Below are 26,528 nucleotides of genomic sequence, written 5' to 3' on the forward strand. Positions count from 1 at the left end.
GTTATCTACTGTGCAGTTTTACAAACAAGAATTTGTTCTTTAAGATTTATAGGTCTAAGTGTGGGAGACTATGGGGGACTTATATTGTATGAAAACTCCTCTTCCCTCCCTCATAACTTAGGTGTCCCATTGATGATATTCATGTCAGTTCAGCACTCTTAGTTTTTATGATTTCAGAATGTAATGGAAGTATTTTTGATAGATACCTGTTAGTCACCTGTGTTGCTGATTTTCTATCAGGTGAGAGATTTTTCAAAACATTAAGTTTTTAAGAAACAACAAAAGTAATTTATCTCAGATAATTCACAGACAGCTATACTGTGTGATTATTAAATGTATTATTTAAAGTGTTAGGGAATATTACTTTTATAAAAGTAAAATTGCTCTCTTTCCTTTACATGTGAAATCATTTTTTTTGAAACAGAAACCAAAGAAATTTGTAATTTAAAAAATTATAATCCCAGAGAATGAATACATTTTAACACTCTCTATTCCCAATGGTAGTAATAGTGCTTGTCAGAATGGGTATTATTAATTGTATATACCAAATAATAAATTAAAATGTTGTTTATACTTTTAATTCCTCATATAATCATCTTTTGGTTAAAGTAGAAACTGGTTATTTGTCAGGAGTCTAATAACTCTGTTTCCGTAAAAAGCCAGAAAACAGTATTTTCAATGTGCGGTTTATTTTATGTTGCATCTTTAGTTCCTTTATTAAATGTTCTCAGGATGACCTGAGAAACCTGACCGCATAGATTATTAATGTACAGTCCCTCCTAGCCTTTTCTTTTATATTGTTCCACTGGTGCTTCTGCGTAATTTGAAGCTTGGCAAGAAAAGCATGACAGAAAATATCAATTATATTTGAGAAAATACAGATAATGCTTGGGACTTCCAGGTTCAGCAATACATGACTTTTTTTAAATTGAAAAATGAGGTTGACTTATAATTGCCTCTTTGGCTTAAATATTTTTAATAACAGTTTTATTGAGATATGATTTATATACCAGACAGTTTACCTATTGAAAGTATACAATTCAGTGTTTCTTAATATATTCACGGAATTGTGTAGCCATTGCCATACTCGATTTTAGAACATCTTCATAACTCCAGAAAGAAACTGTACCCGTCAGCAGCCACTCACTGTTTTCTTCCAGTCCTCTTTTCCTCAGCCGTTGGCAACTTCTAAGCTTTCTGCTTCCATGGATTTACATAGTCTGAATAGTCCGTGTAAATGGACTCATAGAATATGTGGCCTTTTGTATCTGGCTTTGTTCACTTAGTATAGTATTTTTAAGGTTCATTTATGTTGTATCAGTACTTTATTCCTTTTTCTTGCCAAATAATATTCCAGGGTATGGACATACTATAATTTATTTATGCATTCATGAGTTAATGAATTGTTTTGAACATCTCTGTGCAAGTGTGGACATATGTTTTCATTTCTCTAGGAATTGCTGGATCATATGGTAGCTTTGTGTTTAACCTTTTCAAAAAAAACTTTTTATAGATTTTTTTTTCATCTTATAATTTAAGTGTACCATGAAAGACATACCTAAACTGAAACAACTTCTAGTCAGTATTCTCATTAATAACCTGCCACTGATATTTCTGGGTGTTTGACATTTCAGTGACCAGTTTTCAGTTACTCTAAATACATAAATGTTTTGGCTTTTCCGAAGTCTCCATCTCTATTCCCAGAGCCAAGAGTTGATAATCTACATATAGCCACTTATAGTGGTGAGAGAACCCCAACCACCTTGTCAAAGGGAAGCCCTGTCTAGTGAAAAATATTTTATGTGATGTGTAGTAAAATCCTAACATGTAACTTGCATGTAACATGTCTTCCAAACAAATCTGAGGTTCGTATGTAAAATTAGGATTTTCGTAATTCTATATCGGGCTTTGTCATAGTAGATGTACATCCATACTTACCAATTCTGTAGCATAGCTATCTTATTTTTTTTTTTTGAATCCAGTTTCTAATTTTGAAAACAGTAGTCATTGTAGAAAACTTAGTTGCTTATATTCCTAATATCCAGACATAGCCATTTTTAATGTTTTGATGTATGGCCTTTTCTTTTGATTATTTACATTAAAAAATCAATTTAAAACCATTTTAAGAATAGAATACAAATGATACTATAGATAGTATTTCATAACCTTTTCAATTTAATAAGTTATAGTATCTTCCCATGCTTTAAATATTCCTAAAAATTATTGTCTTTTTTTCTTTCTGATTTTTTTTTTCTCATTCAACTGAAAACAGTATTATGGATTTACTATAGAATTATCCAAACTTCCCATCACTATTTAAATTTTGAAGTATCTTTCTAGTCTTTTTGCTTTACTAAAATGGGATTATAATCCATGTGCTGGGTTTTTTTGTTATAAGAATGTTCTGCGATTTTTCATTTCCTTATGGTAGACATTTATTTCCAATGCCTCTCTTGGTGCCTCATCTTGTGTTAATTTTTGAATGTGGAATTGCTATGGCTATTCTTAAGGTTGTTGGCACATTTATGATTGCTTTTTCTCAAATTAGCATTTCTTACAGAGTAAGGCAAATTATTTCATTTTATCATGTCTAGCACAGATGTAATAGTTGATTTCTGTGTTACTTCCTGTTTTCAAAAAATTGCAATCCAGAGATTTAACACCAACACCCTCCCTCCTTCTCACTTTGAGATCTGGAAAGGAATGTAGCTTCCTTATAAATTCACTGGTTAATAATCTAGGAAATCACAAACTGTTACTTCACAGACCTTCATTCACTTGTGTATTAAACTCATTGAGGGCCAAACAGACATATATTTTGTACATTTTACTTAAATATTCAGGCATGTTATTGCTAGAGACCACTGTTTAATGTTCCTCAGTAGAGAAAAATATCTCCCTATCACTATAATATTCTATTGGTTCAAAACAGTGTTTACATTAGCTTATGTTAATTTCTAAAGATATAATTATATACAAATTGATATTATACTTGTTAATGATTTAGCCTACAAGAAAAATGAGTTTGTGTATGGTCAGCATGGTACCTTGAGTGCAGAAGCTATTTCTTATTCATTTTTATTTCCTTAACCTAACAGTGGTTTTCAAATTTTAGCTTGCATCAAAATCATCCGGATAGCTTGCTGAGACACAGATTGCTGGGCTTTGTTTAAGAATTCTAGATTTGGTAATTCTAGGATTGAACCTAAGAATTTGCCTTTCTAACATGTTCCCAAAAGGGACTGATAATGCTTATCCAGGGACCACACTTTGAAACCGGTCTAGTATAATGAGCACATAACTCAGTATGTAGTTGGAGTACGATAAAAAATTTGAGTATATAACTGTTCCTATAACAGAATTCCTAATGCTTTTTCAGCTGAACTATTCCTTTCTACACTCTTTATGTTCAAGTGAAGTGGCTAGCTATATCTGGTTATAAGACTATATATACAGTTACCAGAAGAACAGAGGATCAAAATATTAGAATCATAATGTGTTCATGCTCCTTTTTAAAGCTTCATCAGGATAGACTTTTCAAAATTGTCTTTTAAAACCTTAAAAGAAGTTTAAAACTTTGTATTAGTCAAAGGAAAACCAAATCTCCAAAGGATTTATTTATAAATAATGAAGGCTTGTCATTATCTATTTTAAACCTTTTTAAAACTTTAAGTCAGTCTGCAGTCATAATTAATTAGCTTATGCATTGTCAATTTTCAAGTAATTCCATTTCTTGCCAGGTTTATCAGTACTTTATTACTAAGGATCCTCTAAGTGCTGTTTAATAATTAGCACTCAATAATCATATCTTCATAAAATATAGACTATAATAAATTTCAAAGGCAAGAATGAACCATACAAAAATAAATTTAAAACTTTTATACAAGATTTAAATAAGTTTTAAATAAGATTAAGAGACTATTGTGGAGTTATTAGTTCTTTTGTTTTTGTGGGGTTTTTTTTTAGAAGTGGCTTTAGGCTCTTACATGTTGAAAACAAAATATTTCTTGCTAGGAGTTAGTTTGATATGTTTTGAAATTGATAAAACAGGAAAGCATATCTGCCTTTACTGGTTTATGAATAAATGTATAACAAATGTGCCCATATTCACATCTGATGACTTATCCAAAATACACAAAGAATTCTTAAAACTCAACAATAAGAAAATAAACAGCCCAAATTTTAAAATGAACCAAAGAACTCAACAGATACCTCCCCAAGGAAGATGGCAAATAAGCATATGAAAAAAAATGCTCCACATCATTGTTATCAGGGAAATGCAAATTAAAACAATAGTAAGATACCACTACACACACACCTGTTAAACTGGCCAACATTTAGAACACTGACAAATATTGACCAGTGGCGGAGCAACAGAACTCTCATTCATTGCTGGTGGCACTGCGGAATAGTCCGGCCACTTCAGAAGACAGTTTAGTGGTTTCCTAAAAAACTAAACATAGTTTTACCACATGATCCAGCATTCATGCTCCTTGGTGTTTACCCAAGGGAGTTGCAAATGTATGTTTATGCAAAAATCTGGATGTTAGTTTGCAGCTTTATTCATAATTGCCAAAATTTGAAAGCAACCAAGAGGTCCTTTAATAGTTAGATGAATAAAGTGTAGTGCATCCAGACAACAGTATATTACTCAGCACTGAAAAGAAGTGAACTATCAAGCCATGAAAAGACATGGAGGAATCTTAAACGTGTATTACTGAATAAAATAAGCCACTCTGAAAAGGCTACCTACTGTACAATTCCAACTATATGACATTCTAGAAAAGGCAAAACTGTGGAGACAGTGAACAAAGGATCAGTGGTTGCCAGGGGTTGGGGTATGGGAAGGAATGAATATGCAGAGCACAGAGGATTTTTAGGGCAGTGAAAAGACTCCGTATGATACTGTAATGATAGAGACATGTCATTGTACATTTGTCCAAACCCTTATAACGTGCAATACCAAGAATGAATCTGAATGTAAACTGTGGACTTTGGGTGATAATAATGTGTCATTATAGGTTCCTTACTTGTAACAAATGTACCACTCTGGTGGAGGATGGCTGGGCTTTTTTGGGGCAAGGACGACATGACAAATCTCTATAACTTCCTCTCAGTTTTGCTATGAACCTAGAACACTTAAAAACAAGTGTGTGGTCCTGTGTAGTAGTACTGTTTTCTCCGTATTGTGCTCAGAGAAGAAGCAGTCCTCACACAGGAAACCAGAGGTAGGAGGACAAACCTGGGGGCTGGAGAGAGAGCTTCATGGGCTGGATTTAGGATGATTCTGAGAGGTGAAAATAAAAATGGCCTCTTCTGAAACATAACCTTTTTAGACCGGGGATTTTTTTAGCCAGCCACCATTTTGTCAACAGTCTTAGAGACAGGCTTTGGTTCTGCATTGCCCAAGTGGACAAAACGTTCATTTTCTCTTCCCTGGTAATCTAAGTGGAGGCAACTAGAAAAGAAGAATTCTCTCAAGTATGGTGGCTGAAGAACAAACTATTATATACAATATAAATTTTTGAGGATTATCTTTTCTTCCAAGCTGTCTGTAGAGGGTGTTAATAAGTGTACTTCTAAAGTAAGTGTTCTGGAGTCATGTAAGTAAGAGAAGAAGGAATGAGATTTTTTTTAAAAAGTGGGTGTGTCTCTTTGTGTTTGTATGTTTGTTTCTGAAATGCTAATTACATTGTATATTGAATAGAGGAAGTATAATATACATTATTTCCAAAATAAATTTGACCATGCAACCCTTTCATCATATATTTTTACTAATATCCTAGAGCAATGTTATAAGTGTCGTTCATAAAATTCTACTCTAGACTAACAGAGTAACAGGCTAGTTGGAAAAAATTTCTCGCGGATATGAAAGGGAAGAAATTTGCTACCTTATGCTGTTTTCCTAATTTAAATGATCAAACATTTCTCAAATACTCAGATTTAACAGATTAGATACAAATTATTTCATCTTCTGTGACTTCACAAGCATGAGCTTTAAATAGATTTGGTTAAACCAAGTAGCCATCTTTTGGTTTTTTTCTGACTGAAATAACTCATGAGAAAATGAGTCGAATGCCTAGAACACTGCTCTCACTAGAACTTTCTATAATGATGATAATGTTCTGTATCTGTGCTGTCCTGTGCGGCAGCCAGTAGCCACTAGCCACGTGTGGTTATTGAACATTTAAAATGTGCCAGTGTGGCTAAGGAACTGAATTTTTTGTTTTATTTCATTTTCATTAAATTTAAATTATTGCATGTGGCTAGTAGCTTTTACATTAGACAGTACAGTTTATAGAATATATTTGTAGACTTAGAGCATTTTTTATACTATTTTAAATTGATGTGATTATAATGAAATTACTCTTTGGGGAGATTTTTTTAGAAAAGTTGAGATTATGATGAATATACTTACACAATTTAGGTGCATAAAAGTCTATAGCTACATGATTGAGAGTATTGTAGTGGTTTTACCTTTTGTGTAACTAATACTATATTCTGAAATAAGTTTTCACATTCAGTTTTAAGAAAAGATAGTATAATGAAAGATAATTCTGTGAGATAAGAAACCTCAGATTTAGTTCCATTTGCCATTGGCATGCTTAGCAGTATTAAAGCAGTTGCAAACTTTTCGTGGCTATTGGCTTATCTCTAAGTTGGAGATATAGGTTATGTTAATGTCCTTTGAAAATATGAGAGCCATAAAGAATAGAACGTTTTAAATGTTATTGTTGATCATTACAGAACATGCCAGAAATTTTACTCATTTTTTTGTGAATGCACATTGAATTTTAAACATTATGATCCTTAATCATTTGGTTTTTATCAAAGAGTAATACGCTTGGTAGAAAGGTAAAAGTACTAAGGCATATAAATTCTCAAAATAAACGTTTGACTTAAAGTGATATGATTGCATAGTTTTAGAATAAATTGATTATTAAAGATATGACTACTTGGAGGAGGGTTAAATTATTTTCAGAGTAGTTTGTATTATCTAGGACTGAACTTAGGAAATTTTAGTAACTAGTTCTTTGGAAGCAGATTTAATATAGTGATGCCTCTTATACTTGCACTTGCCAATTGAATAAAATATTTTACTCTCTAAGTTATGACTAAATAGCTTCACCGTAGTATTTTAACTGTTTAAGCAAGTTCTTTGTATTTTTATTCAATTAACATTCAGTTGTTCTTGGTTTCATTTTGGAGTTTCATTACTTTTAAGAGGTGGTGATTATTTTAATAATTGTCCACAAGCATTTTGAACTGTATACAAAGTAGAACTGATGGCTTCTTCATATTATGCAGATTCACAGGTGCAGCCTCAGCGTAAGTGATGATTTTTTTCAGTAGGTAATAAAAGATACTTTTTTATATCAGATATGTTTTTGTGATAATCATTACCCTTTGTCTATCTTTAAGTTATGGATTTTACTTTCCCTAATTTCCATTATATTGAGCATACATTCATGTACTAAGAATGATACGTACTCTAATATTGTGTAATTTTTTTTTAATATCACTAATAAATGGTCTTACCGTTTGGGGTTCAGTGTTTTGTATTACATCTGGGTGTTTCATTAATGTTGATAATGTGAAAAACAAAATATTTTGAGTAACACTACTCAAAGGTATCTTAAATTGATCATGTCTAATTCAGAATGTTTTAAACATTTCACAGGGTCATGAAAATGTTAGTGTTTAAGGGATTTTAGTATTTAGTGTAGCCTCTTAACTGGTGTGTGCCAAGATTTTGAAATATGTTTGAGTTGCTGTGAGAATAAGTAAAGACAAAATTCCTTATTTTTTATTTTGTTTGACTTTGTTTTTATAAAGACACCTAGCTGTTGGGCAGAAGAGGGAGCTGAAAAGAGGTCACATCAGCGTTCTGCATCATGGGGGAGTGCTGATCAACTAAAAGAGGTAAGTTATTTCTGTTCTCAGTCTATAACCTATTTTGGTCCTAGCCAGTTATCTTGCTGTTTCCTGAATATAATAGTAGTTCCTTTATTTGCTGAGCTTACTTCTTTCAGAGTTTATGGGTTGCCTTTCACATTTTGGTGTAAAAATCTGAGTTGACCTTGTTCATGACCTTAATGTTCTTTATAAATATTTGTTATGCACACTCTTAGCTTTTGCCTTTCCAGAATGAAGTCTGATTTTATGTAATAATCTCAATATCTTCTTCATTTTCATTATTTTTGTTTCACACTTCAGCTTTCTTGTTTTTGAGTTAGAGCAACCAGAACTACAGACAATAGTACAATGTACAATATAGACAATAGTACAATGGTAAGAAAGTTCTGCCTCTAATAGCTTTTTTTGTGATAGCCAGTATATTGTTGCCCTTTGAGATCCAGTTGTACAGTAGAATTCATATCTTTTAGAAATAGTTTTTATGACCCACTCCCTTATTTGTTATGGATAACCCAAATTATGATAATCTTTATATATATTTTAGATTATTTTTTATGAGTGTTATTTTTTATCTATGCAAATTCTTATCTATTTGAAAGGTCATTTAGTCCATCATCTCCTATGTAAATGCTCCTTAGAAAGGTGGACATCTAGTTTGTTACAATCATTCTCAGTGAAAGAATGTGATCACTTTGCAAGAGAACCAGACTAGTTCAATTGTTTTAGCTGAAGTTGTTAAATAGTTTATTTTAGATATCAAACTCAGAATTATACTCCTTAGTTTTTACTCTATTTTCTGTATCATTGTGTAACTCTACTTTAAATATTCGAAAGGCTAGCAGTGTGGTATTTTTCTCTAGCATAAGCATTGACATTTCCCTCAAACATTTTCATAAGCCATAGTTTCCTTTTAGCATCATTTTCATATACTACGCATTGTAAGTATCTCACATATACTGTGGTTCTAGAGTGAATAGATACAGTCTATTAGCATGATTTTGCCTCTGACCATATTACAGTTTTAGTAGCTTCTTTATAATATTAATGTAGATAAATTTTCAACACGTATCTACCCTACATACAAACACATATGCACAAAATCTGTTTTCCCAGTAGCAAAAAAAAAAAAAAAAGGAAGCTGAGTTGAAAATATCTAAAGTAGCAACATATTTATAAAATAAAATAGGAATAACGAAAAAATGAACTTAAAGTTTTATCTCAGAGGTAAATACAGTCTCAAAGTTGTAGCCAAGACATGGCATAGTTGAACTTTGGACTACAGCAACACATGCTATTCATGATTAAAAAAAGGAGTGGCTGACATGACTAAGTGAGAGATTTGACTGCTCTCCACACAAAGCAACCGAAAAGCTGGGTAAAACAACTAGTTCAGTGCTCTGGAAATCAACCAAACCAATTGAGAAGCTTTATCCATGAAAAGTCCTGAACTCAGGGTAAGAATAACGTAATTCTGTGGTGTTCTTAACTGTGGCATTTCAGCCAGGGTGAGCCAGGTCTTGAAAACCAGAAGTTTGCTTTCCCTGCTGGTAAGAGAGCACTTGATAGGGAGTGTTGTAGGTTAAAATAGTGATCTTAGTTGCAAATGAACAGGGAGTGCCAATAGTTTCATTAGTCTGAGGGTATAGTCCAATTTGTGGCAAGCAACAGACTCATGGAGTAGCAAGACTTTATTATAGAGTTCTAGGAGGCAAGACAGCCATGGAGGCTTGATAAAGTCACCACATATCCCAGGTTGACTGGAGACATGTGTGCAGCAGAAAATGAAATGAGCCCAAGCCACCCATGCATCACTGATTAATGGAACCTAAGCATATGTAGAGAGGAGATTCAAGCAGGCCTCGTGGTAATAAAATCTGGGGCCAGCTTATAAAAGGCTCAGATATTGAATGCAATCCTCATTCTACACAAAATCCCATCCTGGAAGTGGAAGTCTCACTGGACAGAGATGTTTGAATAAAATTTCTGATTAGTCTTTGAACACAAAGGTGAACACTTAGAGACAAGCTCTAAAATGTCTTAAAAAGCCAGTCTTAAAGAAAAATGAGGGGAAAATAATAATGGGTTAGAGACATCAGTGGCCACACATTATGGGAAAAACAGGCTTTCAGTCTGTCAAGTTACTAAAACACAAACAGATAAGACGGCTGCCCTCAGAGAAAATCAGAATCTACATTTGCTACTGTGGATTATCAAAATGTCCAGCATTCAACAGAAAATTTAGAGATGCAAAGAAACAAGTATGATTCATTCTTAATTTAAAAAAAAAAATTAAGGCAGTCAATAGAAACTGTATCTGTGTCTCCATATGTTGGATCTAGCAGACAAAAACATCAAAACAGCTATTATAAATATGTTCAGAGAAGTAAAGGAAACCATGTTAAAGGCATTAAAGAGAAGTAGGATGACAGTGATTTGATGAATAAAGAATTTTCACAAAGAGATAATTATTATTAAAGGTACAAACAAAAATTCTATAGAGTTTAAGTATAGCAACTAAAATAAATAATTCACTGGTTGGACTCAGTAACAGATTTGAAATGGCAGAAGAAGCAGCAAATTTGAATATATGTCAGAATTTATACACCCTGATGCCAGAGAGAAAAAGACCCTTACAGACCTAGAGGGAAATATTAAGTATTTCTATACACATAATGGAAGACCCAGGAGATAGAGAGAGAGGGGGGAGTTAAAAACTATTAGAAGAAATAATGGCAGAAAACTTTACAGATTTGATGAAAAAAAAATATCTGTGGATATCAAGCAACGCAACCAACTCCAAGTGGAAAAATACAAAAAGAGCCACAGAGAGACACATCATAATTAAATTGTTGAAAGCCAAAAGAAAAGAAAGTTTTGAAAGCCGAGAGAAAAAAATGGGTCATTACACATGGGAAACCAATAATACCTTTAACAGCTGACTTTTTTGTCAGAACAGTAGAGCCCATAAACCATGACATATTCAGAGTACTAAAATAAAGAAAAACAGTCAACTAAATAGTTTATATCTAGAAAAACTAGTATTCCAAAGTAAAGATGAATTGAAGTATTCCCAGATAAAGATTGAAAGAATTTTTTGCTACTAAACTGTCTTGCAAGAAATATTAAAGGAAATCTCTAAATGTTACTTAAAATCTATGGGAAGAATTAAAAAGTCTTAGGTGTGGCAAATATGTGGGTAAATATGAAAGAGTCTATAAATATATTTTTCTCATTTTTCCACATATTTAAAACATATAAAATCATATTAAAACAATAATTGTAACACTGCTATGTTGAGCTTATAACATACGTACCTGAAATATACATATGACAATAACACAAAAGAGGGGCAAGGGAAAAGACATAGAATGAAGTTTCCATTTTAGTGGAATTAAGTATTCTTTGAAGTATATTATGATAAATTAAGATGTATATTATAATCCCTGGAGCGCATTTGCTAAGAAAATAACTCTAAAAAACAAAAAGTAAAAATATCAGCGATTAAAGTGGTACACTAAAAAATATCACAAGAGCAAGCAGTAAAGGAAGAACAGAGGAATAAAAAAAAGTGTGGCGCAAATAGAACCTGAATAACAAAATGGCAGGAGTAAATCTGATAATGTAAATAATTACATTAAATGTGAATGGACTGAATGTTCTACTCAAAAGGCAGAGATTGTCAAACTGGTTAAAAAAGCAACACTCAGCTAAGATTCAGAGACACATACCTTAGATTCAGAGACACAACTAAGTTGCAAGTAAAAAATGGGAAAAGATGTGCAGCATAAACAATGATCGTAAGAAAGCTTATCAGACAAAATAAACTTTAACAAGAAGTATTACTAAAGGCAAATAGAGGAATTTCATACTGATAAAAAAGTCAATACTTCAGGAAGATATGACAGTCATAAATTGTGTATACATCTAACAACAGTCCCAAAATGCATGAAGCAAGACTATGAAAGGAAAAATACAATTTCTGCAATTTCAAAACTCCATTCTCAGTATTTGATGGAACAACTAACGAGAGAGAATCAGCAGGGAGATAGAAGACTTCAACAACATCATCAATCAACTTAACCTAACTGACATATATAGTAAACTACCCAGTGACTACAGAATACACATTCTTTTCAAACGTGTGAAACGTCTCTAGGTTAGACCATATGCTGGACCATAAAACATCTCAATAAATTACAAAAAGTTGAAATTCTGTAACAGAAAGAAATCTTAGAAAACCCTAAATATTTGTCAGTCAACCAATACTTTTCTGACAACACAAGGGATATTTTTAAATATTTAAATGAATGAAAACAAAAAAGCAACTTAGAATTTAAGTGGGCAGCTAAAGCAGTACTTCAAAGAAAACATATACCTCTAAATGTGTACATATGTATTTTTAAAAAGCTGTACCTAAGCTTCCATCTTAAGAAACTAGAAATGAAGAGCAAACCAAACCAGAAGCAACTAGAGGAAGGAGATAATAAAGAATGTAGCAGAAACCAATGAAACAAATATAAGAGGAAAATCAATGAAAGTAAAAGTTGGTTCTTTGAGAAGATCAACAAAGTTGACGAACCTTTAGCTAGACTGACCAAGTTAAAAAGAAGACACAGAGCACCAAAATCAGCAGTGAAAAGGGGTGACATTATTATCAAGCTTTTAAGCTTAAAAAGTATTATAAAGGAATCCTATGATCAAATTTATGTCATAGGTTTAGAAACTAAGCTGAAATGGATGATGAATTCCTAGAGAGACACAAATTACTGGAAAGACACAAATTACCGAGACTGTTTTAAGAACAAATAGAAAATATGAATAGACTTATAACAAGAAATTAAGCAATTAAAAATCTTTCCAACAAGAAAACCCCAGTATCATATTTGGTGAATTCTAATCAGATATTCAAAGAAGATAATAATGTTAATCTTTCAAGTTCCTTCACAAAATGGGAGAGAAGGGACTACTTCTCAATTTATTTTACTAAGCCATAGTTAATCTGATTTCAAAGCCAAAAAATACATCTCAAAAGAAAATGGCAGATCAATATCTTTCTTGAATATAGATGCAAACCCTTAACAAAATATTAGCAAACCAAATCTGGCAGCATATAAAAAAGATGAGACATCATAAGCAAGAGGGATTTGTCCAGGATTGCAAAGTTGGTTTCTGGTATGAAATTAATATAATACACTATATTGATAAAATAAAGAACAAAACCACATAATCACCTCAGTAGACTCAGATAAATCATTTTTCCAAACTCCAGTACACATTTATGAGAAAAAAATCAAGTCGGGAATTAAAGAGCATTCTCTACCTGATAAAGGACACCTACGAAGAACCTATAGATAACATTTAATAGTGAAAGCCAGAATGCTTTCTTCCTAATTAGGAACAAGACAACAATGTCCACTGTTACCCTGTCACTACTTCCATTCAGTATTGCACAGAAGATTCTAGTCAGTGCAATCGGGCAAGAAAAAAAATACCCAGATTATAAAGGAAGTGGTAAAACTGCCTTTTTTTTATATATATGTAATATGATGCTATATGTAGAAACCCTTAAGAATATACAAATATATTACTGGAATTAATACAAATATATTACTAGAATTAATAAACAGGATTGTAGGATGCAAGATCAACATACAGAAATCAATTGTATGCCTACATGCCTATAACTACGAACAATCCAAAAAATAAGGAACCTCATTACAGTTGTATCAAAAAAGATTAAAATATTTAGGGATAAATTTAACAAAATAGTGTAATACTTATACTCTGAAAACAACAAATATTGCTGGAGAAATTCAAGAAGATTTAAATAAATGGAAAGATTTACTTTTTTATGGATCATAATACTCAGTATTATTATTAAGATGGTAATTCTCCCAAAACTAATTCACTGTAATCTCTATGAAAATCCAAGAATTTTTGTTTTCAGTATAAATTGACAAGGTGACTCTTAAGATTTATGTGGAAATGCAAAGGACCTAGAATGGCCAAAATAATTTTGAAAGCAAGGGAAAAATTGGAGGGCTTAAATTACATAATTTTAATAATAATTATAAATGTACATTAATGAAGTTGGAAAAGTATTAGAATAAAAGAAGACATATAGATAAATGGATCAAAATTGTGAATCCAGGAATAAACCCTTATATTTACAGTCAGTTGATTTTCAACAAAGGCACCAACATAATTCAATTGAAAGGGACAGTGTTTCCAACAAGTGGTGTTGGAATAATTGTATATCCACATGTACGGAAAACTCATAAGCCTTTAACTCTCACCATGGAGAATAATTAACTCAGAATGGTTCATAGCCCTAAATATAAGCTCTGAAATTATAAAATTTCTAGAAAACCTTGGATTAGGTAAGGCATTCTTAGCTATAACACCCATAGTGAGGCCATAAAAGAAAAAATAATTGAACTTTATTAAAATAAGCATTTACACTTCAAAAGACACATCTAAGAGAATGCAAAAGTAAGTCCCAGGCTGGAATAAATATTAGCAAATTATGTCTCTGATTTAGGATTTATATGCAGAATATATAAGGAAGTCATATAAATGAATAAGACAGTCCACTTAAAAATGGGTGAGACACTTGAATAGAAGTATTTCACCAAATATATATGGATGGCAAAAGGAATTCAGCATCATTAGTCACTAGAGAAGTACAAATTTAAAGCACAAGGTACAACTACACACCAGCCACAATGACTAATTAAAAAGACAGACAGTCCCAAGTGTTGGCAAGGATGAAGGGAACCTGGAACCCTCAAATGTTCTTGGGAATATAAGATGGCACAGCCGCTTTGGAAAACAGTTTCTTTAACAGCTAATCAGAAGCTTAACAAGTAACCCAGCAGTTTCATTCCTAAGAGTCTTTATAAGCAAAATGAAAACATGTTTACATTGAGACATGTACACAATTGTTTATAGCAGTTATTCAGAGCAACCGAAGAGTGGAAAATATCAATCAGTTGGTAAATGGATAAATGAAATGTGCTATATTCATGCAGTAGCATACTATTCAGCAATAAAAAGCTATACTGAATACCGATACATGCTACAGTGTGAGTGAATCTCAAAATATTTTACTAAGTTAAGGGTGAGCAAATTTTTTCTGTAAAAATTCAGATAGTAAATATTTCACCCTCTGTGGGCCATATTATTTCTGTTGCAGCTATTCAACTTTGCTGTTGTAGTGTGAGAGCAGACATAGACAGTATAGAGTAGGTGTGGTTATGTGCCAATAAGTTTTATTTACAAAAATATGTGGCAAGCTAGACTTGGCCTGCAGAGTGTAGTTTGCCAATCCCTACGAAGGCAGAGAAGCCAGATAAATAAGACTACTTGTTATATGAGTGGGGCTGGGGAAGTGATGACTTGTGACAAATAGAGTCAAAGCAAATTTTGAAGGTGAGGAAAAAGTTTTAAAACTGCATCGCGATTACTATGCAACTCTACAAAGTAATTAAAACTTATTGAATTTTACCCTTATAACGGATGAAGTTAATAAGGTAAATTATACCTTAGTGAAGATGAAAAAGAAAGGACTATATATAAAAGGCTGGTAGGATTTCCATGTAATGTCATGAAGATATTAAATTCTATATGATATGTAACTGTGACTGGAAAAATGATAAGAATACATGGGTAAAGACTAAAAGTAAAACCGGGAAAATGTATAATACAAAACAGAATTGGAATTTGAGAAAATTTCAAAAAGTGAAGACCATTATTGAAATAGTAATATTTTAAACAGTTATGTACTACCATAATTCAGCATTTTAAAAAAATAACTTGACCCACTTCCTTGTCATAGGATCAAGTTCAGCTGTACTGTATCACAGCCATTCTTCCTGAGTCACATATATACTCTCCCTTTTGTAATATACATCAGGATTTCTGACTCAGATGTCAGTGAAAGCACCTGTATAAATCTGTCTCAACTTTGCTCCCGGTTTAGAAGAATGCAATGTGAAAATTTTTAAAAGAAATAAATAAATATATACTAGCTATGTTTAAGACAAGGAAACCCCCTGCAGGCCATGAATAGAAAAGAAATCCTTAATGATGAGTGGACATCAATGCCGTCTGGCTCACAGGAACCCAGGTCATGTTGGCCGGGGCTTATGGGAGAATTTTTAAGCCAAAGTTAAGAGAGTATAATATTCCTACACCTTTTAAGAGCATCTTGAAAATGGCAGGAGATTGGAACTGGGACCATGTTTCTAGGCAATAAAGCTAGGTGTGAAATAACTCCACATGACACCGTTGGTGTTTTCCTGAGGTTCAGAGAGGCAGCTATGCAAAAATGGAAATAGTAACCATATGTCATGTGTGTGTGGCATCTGGAATAGAGCTCTACCCATGTGGGACCAAAGGCCCATCGTTCCTATTTTAAGACCTGCTCTGGAGCTGTGCAGAGGGCTAGTCTGAGCAACCATGACACAACATGGTAGAAAAGAGCTCACAAAGGATAAAACTCCCACATAGGAAATGTAAGGAATCTGTTGCCGTCAGAGACAACCAATACATTAAATAGGATATAAAGATATGAACACAAAACCCAAAAAGAACTTAATATAAGAAAGTTTAAGAATTTCAAATGAAATAGTTATTTGCAATAAGAATAGAAGTAAATAAAAGCAGGCTTTTTTTTTTTTTTTTTTTTTTTTTTTTTTGGCAAATCTTATAAGTAACAAAAGTTGGTGAAATAAACTCTGGTGGATTAACCTGACATAGCAGAAGAGGAATTAGTGAATCAAAAGATTCCACTAAGAATTGAAAGTCTGGATAGGCAAATTATCTAGAAAATAGAACAAAATGATAAAGAAGTTTAAACATGAAAAGAAGTTAAAAACCATGGGAAACAGACCGAGATAAGTGTTCTAGAATGTAAGAATAATAAGGACAAACACAGACACACTTATTTGCAATTATGAAAAAAAGTAAATTAACCTACAAAGAAATGGCAGTCACATTATCAATACATTTATCAGAAACTATAATGGATAACAGTATACTGCACGGTTGTGGTTTGTGTCCATGTTAAGGAAATGAATTTAAGAGAGACATCATTTTTCTTTATGAGAAAATTAATTTTCTTCCTTTGAATTATGTTTACTGAAGGGTTATTGTCCCACCTTTATTTAGATTTTACAAACTAAACTAGTATATAAGTGTATTTTTCCATTGCTTAGATATATGTGTCCTTGTTTATATAACGCAATTTAAAATTGATTTATATAGCATAACTAGAGTTTAAGAAGTCAGCTAAGTAAATGAAAAAGATTTAATTAATATTTATCACTTTTTATGGAGCTTGATTTCTATACATTTAGTAAAGGTAAAAGAACAATGAAAAATTTTTAAGATTTCTTTTCACATACCTCATCAGCCTTTAGTGGCACTAAATTTATTTATGGAATAACATCAAATGAATAAGACTATGCTCAGTATTGTACAAAGCATCTAGAATTTCAAAAGAAACAGTAGATAACAATCTGCTTCTTAAAGAACTTAATTACATATTAGGAAAAGCAACTAAGACTTTAAGGGATAATCACAAAAGGGCTTTCTATTACTTCCCACTCCCTATTCAGTAGGAGAAGTTGTCCCCTGCTTGTGGTACAAAATGAGAAACTGATCACCCACACTCCCATGGTCTCTTGAAGTGAGCATGCTTTCCAGTCACTTATAATAGTCAAAGCTCTAACTTCTTTCATGGTTATAGCTACTCTTCTTCTCCCAACTAGGGCCTACTACAGCTGGGTGACTTCATGGGTGAAGGGATCCTGGAGGCTCCTTTTCTGTTTCTTGCTCACCTCCTTCCTAACTCCATAGCTACTGTTTCTGACCCCTCTGGAGTTGGAGCCTGGGGGAGAGAGGGAAAGGTAAGGGGAATAGAAATGTTCCTACTGGATTGGTACTATTGTAAGATGCCTGTACATTCCCTGGGCTTGACAGATTTTTAAAACTGACTTGTAATTTCATGGGTTCTTTGGAGACCCCTAGTTGCTGCGCATCTCTTACTTTTCTTTCTGAGTTAGTGAGTCCCTTGTTCTCTAGAATGCTAGCAATAGAATTTCCTAGCTGTAGTGTTCTGTTCACCCTTTTAGTTGGCCCTCTTACATAGGACCTAAGAGCCTTTCACAGTGACTCTCACGTTCTGATTTCCAAATGGTTCCTGGGAAACTCGCACAGATTTTGGTCGGTTCTTGTCTGAGAGTTTAGTCTAATTCTAATGTAACAGTGAACGTCTGTTACCCTAGCTCAACATTTTCAGTATCTGGAGTGGGAGCTAGATACCAGTTTAACATGACCCTTATCTGTGGGCAGCATACATCAAATTTTCCAATTTGTGCCATTAACATCCCCTCTCCTTTGGAGGCAAAGGAGAAGGTACACCCTCTTAGGTTTTGGATTTGATTTTTCCTACTTACAGTCTTAGAAGTTTGCCTTTTACTATTTCATGGATGCCAGCAGAGGCATGAGACTCCCGGTTTAGAGACAGTGGACTTTGTTATTCACAGCACAGCAAGTATTATCTAGACTGTTGTTTGCATTTGCTCCCCTCAATCCCAGGTGCCATGGGGTAGTGAGGAGGGCTTTAGAGGAGATCACTTTACAGGAGAGAAACAGAAAGCTTGGGGAATCCACTGTTTTTATAGTAAGCAGTAGGCAAATCGCTTTATCCCAGGGGGTGACATTCCCAGAGAGAACAAAAATAATGCCATTGTGTACTTGTTTTGATTATTTTTTACTATTCCTGATTTTAATAAGATAAATTGAAAAAGGTTGGTTTACTGTTCTTAAGTCTGTCAGTGGAAATAAGGAAAAATAATGAGTTTTTCTTTGAGGGAACCACCTGGAACAGTATAAAGTAAATGAAATGATTACACATGTTTCTCACTTCTGATCAAATGATTAATAGATATTATTGATGTGGTCTTCCTTTTTTAAGTAAGAAAAATAAAAGTTTCCTTATAATTTTATTAAGAGTATACCTTTTGCCCTAGTGTTCTGTTTTTGGCATTTGAAAAAGTTTTTTTTTTTTTTTTTTTTTTTTTAATTATACCATAGTAGAGGAAATAATTGCAATAATGTTTTCTTTGGACCTAAAAGACAACAGTCTGAAGAATTTGACTGTCCTGTTGAAATCAAAAGAATTATGTGATAAACCTTTTTAAAATACTTACATTTATCTAATAAAGTCTCTGTCTTAATCCAAATTAAATTGTTATACAGATGTTTTGTAATTTTTTCATTATTTAAAATTGTATCAAATAGGCACAATTTTTAAGGTCATACAAACTACTGATCAAAAAAATAGAAACTTATCAGTAAGTTACTATGTAGTCAGTTAATTGCTTCATCAAATTTTTGTTTATCTCTATTTCAGTTTCACATCTTGCAATATCTCCATCACTAAGAAAGGAAGTTACTTTGCAAAGTGGTTGAGATTATGAGCCAATACATAGTGACTGGTAGTTACTTGCAGTTGAACATTAACCTAGTACCTGACAAGCGGTGTTGGTAGGTAATAGAAAGAAGTTACAAATTAAAGGCTAAAGGACCGGATCTGCCATTTATTAGCTGTGTTACATTGGGAAAGGCCCTTTATTTTTGAGAGTGTCTCCTAGTCTGTAAAAGAAAGAGACAATAAATCTGGGATCACGTGGGTTTGTGAACTGAGTGTTTTTTAAATGTTACTCTGGTACTATTAACATGCCTCTGTTGACAAATATGCCTTATTGGTAGTTGTGAATACACTTGTATAGTAAAACTTATTTTACGTGTATAACAGTTGTCCCAAAGCTAGCTATGTCTATGGGGATGAATCTGTGTGTGGGAGTATCACTGTCTGTCTGTCGCTGGAATAGTGGGTTTGTGTGAGTCTGCATGTGGGCAAGCATGTCTGTATGGAGGAGTTGATGTGCATGCAAGTGACCTCTCTATATTTATGTACTTGCACATGTGTGTGCTGTTTGTGCATTTGTGCATGCGTGTGTCTATGTTCATTCATTTGACTTTCATGGAGCTTAATGATAGCAATTAGTTTATTAAAGTTTGCCTACTGGCACTTTAAAATAAAACAGTAAAACAACACTGATTTTTAATATTTATAGAAAGGCATAAAGAAGTTTTAACTTTAGATTTTTACTGTTAGGAAAATTCCTTTGAACACTGTCAAGGGATATAATGTGTAAAATTTATTTGTAGACTATAGAAGCTTGCTTTTGAGACAGTCTGTATAAGCACTAAATTTTTCACATATTTCATTTTTTCATATAAAAGTGAAAAGCTTGAGATTGAGATTCATGACTTCTCAAACTACATTTTCAGAAAAATTTGTTGAGTTTATATCTTTAGTAATTGTTTGGAGTTTTTTTCTTTGGGTTTTTTTTTTTTTTTTTTTTTTTTGGTCTTATTTCAGCTGTTGCCAAAATTTTCATTCCCATTTATATGTCTGTCTGTACTTTTTGTGAGATTTATCTCCTTGTAACTTATGAACTTGATTCTTTAGGCAATATAGAATAGTGGTTAAGATGGCAAATGGGAATTCTACTTCCTAAGTTTGAATATTTATTTCACCACTTAACGGTGTGACTTTTACGTGTTGAGTAGGCAATTCTTTCTTGAATTATCACTGTTCTTCTTGTTATAACTTCAAGGGGAGAGACCCTAAAGAACTAATGGCTATTCATTGAGCTGTCATGCTTCTGACGTCCCTCTGTGTTACTGTTAGGAAGCTTTTTAATCTTTCCACCTGTCGGTTTCTTCACATATAAGATGGTGATAATAATAGTACCTATCTCATATACTTTTATTAAAAAATAGATGACCTCATTCACATAAAAGCAAGTGGCACCTTATACAAATATAAGGTGACAGAAACTTAACTTTGGGTGGCAAACACACAATACAACATGGATATGATGTGTTAATGAACTGTATACTTGAAACCTATATAATTTTATTAACCAATGTCACCCCCAATGAATTTAATTAAAAAAAAAAAAAAAGCAAATGGCAAACTACTTCCCGATCTTGAGCTAGCTCTCTTTTCATGTTTTTTCTTTTCTTCCAAAAGCTCCAGGCTCCTGCTTCCCTTCCTACTGCTTCCACTTAGTCCTTTTAGGTTGAGATTTGTCATTGCCCTGGCCTACCGTGGAATAGAGTTTACTCTGAGAAATATTTCCCTCCCTTTCAGTACTTGAGGCAAAAATACTCAACCAGTCCTTTGAGGCTAAGAGTTTAGCATCATTTTACTTTGTTTTTAAATGTTCACAATAGTAGGGGAAACTAACAGGATAAAAATAGCAAACAAGGGCATGTTATCAAGTTTCCAAAAATTTATAATAAAATGTTTTCCTAGTTCTCAGATTTTAAGTGGGGTCAGGGCCTGACTTTTCTTTATCTAATTCCACAATGGTTTAGTCATCCTTTGTGAGTATTTATGCTAATCCTTCTGTCTATAATTATTATTTCTTCTTCGTGACTCCAAGTTACTTATTCCCAAACTTTTTAAGAGTTTGTAGCTCATGTGTTTGGGTTCCCTTTCATGGTTAAAAGACGGCTCCTCTCTCTTCTTAATTTTTCCTTAAAATTTAATAAGGTATAATCGACATATAACATTGTGTATGTTTAAGATATACAATGTAATTATTTTATGTATATATCAAATCATCACCACAAAAAGGTTAGTTACACATTCATTGCTTTACGTAGTATTTTTGTGTATAGTGAGAACTTTTAAGATCTATTCTCTTAGCAACTTCAAATATGCAATGTAATATTGTTAACTGTAGTCACCATGCTGTACATTGTCCCCGGAATTTATTCATAACTGGAAGTTTGTACCCTTGAACCATTTTCACCCATTTCCTGCCCCCTATTCCACCTTTGGCAACCACCAATCTGCTTTCCGTTTCTGTATTATTTTTTTTTTAGATTCTGCATATAAATAAGATCGTACAGTGTTTGTCTTTCTTTGTCTTATTTCTCTTAGCGTAATACCCTCAAGCCTGATTCTTAATGTTTTTCTTACAGTCATAGTCACAGAATAGCTAATACATATTTAGATACATAAAGTAAGAGTCATCTATATTTTAGTTTAAAAAATCCAGTCATTGTGACTTAGTGTTCCTTTTTTAAAGGAAAGTGTTATGGTCATTTCAACATCGTAACCAGGGTGGGCAGGCCCACCCAGGTGAGGACCGAAAGTTTCTCTGTGATGTGAAGGAGTGTGGGCTTTCGAGAGGCACTCTTGCCTCTTACGCAGAGGATTAGAGCTGTGAATGTGGTGGGAGACGTATGTGGGGAGCCGGAGATTACAGTTTCCTTTTGTAGCTTCTTCCCAGAGGACACCTTTGTGTCTACTTTCCAGTGGTACCAAGGTAAGGAAGAAGTGATGGCTTTGGATGGCCAAGGGAAAAGAAAAGGGAAATTCTAAGTAAAGGCTGTGGAAGGTGAGAGCATTTGCAGTTGTTATGTAGGTCTGCCTCTCTTCTGAATGTGTTGTACTGAACACAGGAGAACCTCCCGTATTCTGAAGCAAAAGAGGATTTATTGTGTCTGTCTTCATTTCACATAGTTCTTGGCTAAAATTTGTAATGTTCTGAATATATATATATATATATATATATATATATATATATATATATATATCTAGGAAGATGAGCTTCACTTTTACCCTAATCACTACTGGAATGTAAACAGGAGCATAACTTATATTCCAAAGATAAATAATATTGTGTGAAAACCATAAGAGTGCTTATTAAATTGATAGTCCAAGCAAAGTCAGATGTATACCATGATGTAGACTTTTTGTTTTCAGGGGTTTGTTAAAGTTGTTTAGAACAAATGTTTTCTGGCTTGTTTTGATGTTATAAAGGCCCTTATTTTCATTTGTTTATTTTTAAAGATATTTTTAAAATGAAAAAGTACAAATTGCCTTGATTAATCTCTAAGCATTATTGGCTCTTCCATATAAAAGCTCTTGCTATTTTTGAAATACCACTAAACATCATTAATACTCTGAAAACACTTAATTTGATACCTCTATCCTAATTAAATGACTTGTACAATTTGAAATTCTGTTTATTTTTTATCATAAAGAATAATCTCTCTCGATTTATAATAATTACCTACTAATTTTGATTTTTTTCCTCATGAAAATTAATGTTCTCAAGAAGAAAGTTATGTAATTACAACAGAGCACAGGAACACAAATAATAACATAGATAATCTTATTTGTATATCTTTGCAAGGATGTTATATAAGAAGTCTGTAAGCTAGGAAGAGCTTTAAAAGACTACAGGAATCAAAAGATCTCGTTATAAAAGAAAGGATATAAATTATTCCTTTGCTTAGGTGCTTTTTTTCCTTCCATGCTGTTTATCTTTTATTTGCCACAGGTAAAAGTTAGTTTCCCAAGCAACCTATATACTTTTTCCCTCGAGCATTTATAAGCTTTAATAATAACTGTCTATTTTACTTTTTTTTGCTATTGGTTATTCAAGGTAAACATTTAGCTAATATTAAAATACATTATGTTTTTGCTTTATCTCTTTGAAAGAATCAATATATTTTAGAGACTTGACTTTGTATTTGTACTTTGCCTAATAGGTGACATAAAACTGGGCTCCTTATATATAGTTTTTTAAAGACTTACTGTTAATTGATGTCATTTTTTCTATAGGGGAAGTAATACCAATATTAAATAACTTCCCCCAGACTGCTAATGATTCCCTTTAAAATGCTCAGGAATATTTTACTCCTGGTCTAGCACACTTTAAGTAATTATATATCACCTAAAATATATTAGTAGTTTAATGAATTCTACACCATATTATAGTAAATGACTTTTCTCTTAAACTTGCAAGTGTTACCATACCACTTATGAGAATAAACTCTAAGTTATATTTGTTTCTAAAAGTTGTGTTATTCTAGCCAAGTGTCTGTCTATGGATGAATAGATAAAGAATATTATTCAGTCATGAGAAAGAAGGAAATCCTGCCATTTGTAACATGAATGAACCTTGAGAGCATTATGCTAAGTGAAATAAGTCTGATAGAGAAAGACAGATATTGTATGATCTCAATTGTATGTGAGACCTAAAAAGCCAAACTCATAGAAATAATAGAGTGGTGATTGCCAGGGCTGGAGAGTGGAGAGAATGGTGGTTGTTCAAAGGGTACACACTTCCAGTTATAGATAAATAAGTTCTGGGTATCTAATGTAGAGCATTTTCATCATAGTAATATTGTATTGTATATTTGAAAATTGCTAAGAGAGTAAATCGCAAATGTTCTCACACACACACACACACAAATGGTAATTATGTGATGGGATGGAGGCATTAGCTAATGTTTTCATGGTATTATTTTGTAATATATAAATGTAGCAAATATATCAACATGTCGTATACCTTAAACTTACAGAATGTTTATGTAAATTATATCTTAATAAAGCTGAAAAATGAGTTGTATGACTACAGAGTCATTTATAGTAACATATTAAGTATTAATTAATTAATTATACTAAATGCTTTGATTTTCCCTACCACCATGGGATTTACAAATTTAAAGTGTTCAGTATAGATTTTATTTGTATAAGATGGGAACTTAGGAGCTGATGTCGTCCTTATATTAAGAGAGTGGGTTTGACTTTAATCAATAAGCATGTGAAATACTAGTTTTCACCTCACAAAATATTTAAAGATGAAGCTATTTCTGGTGTTACAAAGATAAAATCTGAAATAATCTGGAGAAATGTAGTCTGTGTATTTACCAACAGTATTATTTAAATTGTACAAGTGAGATATTTGTAGCTTATATTTATTTCTTATTTTCAGTAGTCTTAATCATAGAAACTTGGAAGAATAAATGATCATAGTGAAATACTATCTTCTTGAAACCTTTGAGAAATTAATTTATTAATATCCAAAAATGAAAGAAGTAAATACTTAAAATTGGTAATCACTTTTGTTCTCTTTGTGCTTCTCTTTTGCTCTCTCCAAAGCAGATTGCCAAACTGAGGCAGCAGCTACAGCGTAGTAAACAGAGTAGTCGGCACAGTAAGGAGAAAGATCGGCAGTCACCTCTCCATGGCAACCATATAGCAATCAGTCATACTCAGGTGGGCTAACTTCTTGTTCATATTTGAATAATTCCTTTTAGAGGGTTCATTATAAAAGGAGAATCCACCATCTTAGTATTTAAAAAGTTAATTTAAATCTCTAGCTTTACTAAATTGCTACTGTTTGTTAAATTGTGTTAGAAGTTTTTTGTTTTGTTTTAGCTATGTGTGTAATCTTTTAATAACAGATATAACAGAGTGTAGTGGACTCAAGGATGATCAGTACGGGCCTGGGCTGAACTCCTAGCTCATTTACTTATTAAGCAACTATAGGCATTATCTCATTTAGTCTTCCTAACCTTAACCTTTCTATCTCTGTATTTTTATATATTTTGCCCCTACTTTACATATGAGGAAATAGAGGATTACAGTTTTGTTGGGATCCTCCCCCCACACACACAAACTATTACATCCCATGGAACAAAATTTGGGACGGGCATGTCTAGACCAAATTAACTTATAAATATTGATGTAAATTTTAGTAAATTAAATAAACCCAGGTAGTGCATATAAACTGGTCCAATTAGGAGTTGTTTCACAAATGTAAGGATGTTCAACATTAGGTAATGTAGTAGGTTAGTTCATTGTATCAGAAGGTCGAAATAGATCTGAAAAATACTTGATAAAAACTGTGTTCATATGTGACAAAAACATTTAAAATAAGACACTTTCTAATGTGATTAATTGCAAATGTAGTTAAATGAGATTCTGCCAATAAAATACTGGAAGCATTTCTGTTATAATAAAAATCAAGTCATAGGTGTATATAATTATTGATATTATTTGCTCATTGTATAGAGGCTCTAGACAGCACAATGAGAAAAAGAAGTAATTGTTATCACTAGTTGTGTATGATATTGCATATTAAAAAATCAAAGTGAATGAACTAAACTATTACCACTGATAGTAAGATAGCTAAAATGCAAGATACTGACAATACCAAGAGTTGTTGAGGATGTGGAACAACTAGAACAGCCACACATTGCTGGGAACACAAAATGTTACAGCTACTTTGGAGAACAGGTTGGCATTTTCTTAAAAAGTGAAATGTTCTGACCATGTAGTCCAGCAGTTGTATTCTTTGGTATCTGTCCACAAGGAATAAACATGTATGTTCACAGAAAGACTTGTGCATTAGTGTTCATAAATTTATTATTCATAAGAGTCAAAAATGGAAATAAACAAATATCCATCAGCTAGTGAACGGATAAACAACATTTCATACATGCTTACAATGTAATACTATTTAGCAGTAAAACAGAAAGAGCCACTGATATAAGGTTGAATCTCAAAAGCTTGCCAAGTGAAAGAAGTAAGAAGCAAAAGGCTACTTACTGTGTGATTTGTTATATTAAATTCTCAAAAAAAGCAAAATCTTAGAGACAGAAAGTGTTAGGGGTAGGAATTGACTTTAGAGAAGCCTTAGGGAATTTGGGGGGATGATAGAGGG

The 26,528-nt window shown here is 32.8% G+C and overlaps 1 protein-coding gene across 1 annotated transcript in view; it reads left to right on the plus strand.

Moving 5' to 3' along the window:
• GLCCI1 (glucocorticoid induced 1) overlaps positions 1-26,528 on the plus strand; it is a 94,542-nt gene that overhangs the window by 43,658 nt on the left and 24,356 nt on the right. The window contains exons 3-4 of the mRNA XM_016133675.2: positions 7,837-7,923; positions 24,962-25,078. Of these exons, the coding sequence (XP_015989161.2) occupies positions 7,837-7,923; positions 24,962-25,078 (204 nt within the window). The remainder of the gene's footprint in view (positions 1-7,836; positions 7,924-24,961; positions 25,079-26,528) is intronic.

This window comes from Rousettus aegyptiacus, unplaced genomic scaffold (genome assembly GCF_014176215.1).
Source record: "Rousettus aegyptiacus isolate mRouAeg1 unplaced genomic scaffold, mRouAeg1.p scaffold_m13_p_13, whole genome shotgun sequence".
Lineage (NCBI taxonomy): Eukaryota > Metazoa > Chordata > Mammalia > Chiroptera > Pteropodidae > Rousettus > Rousettus aegyptiacus.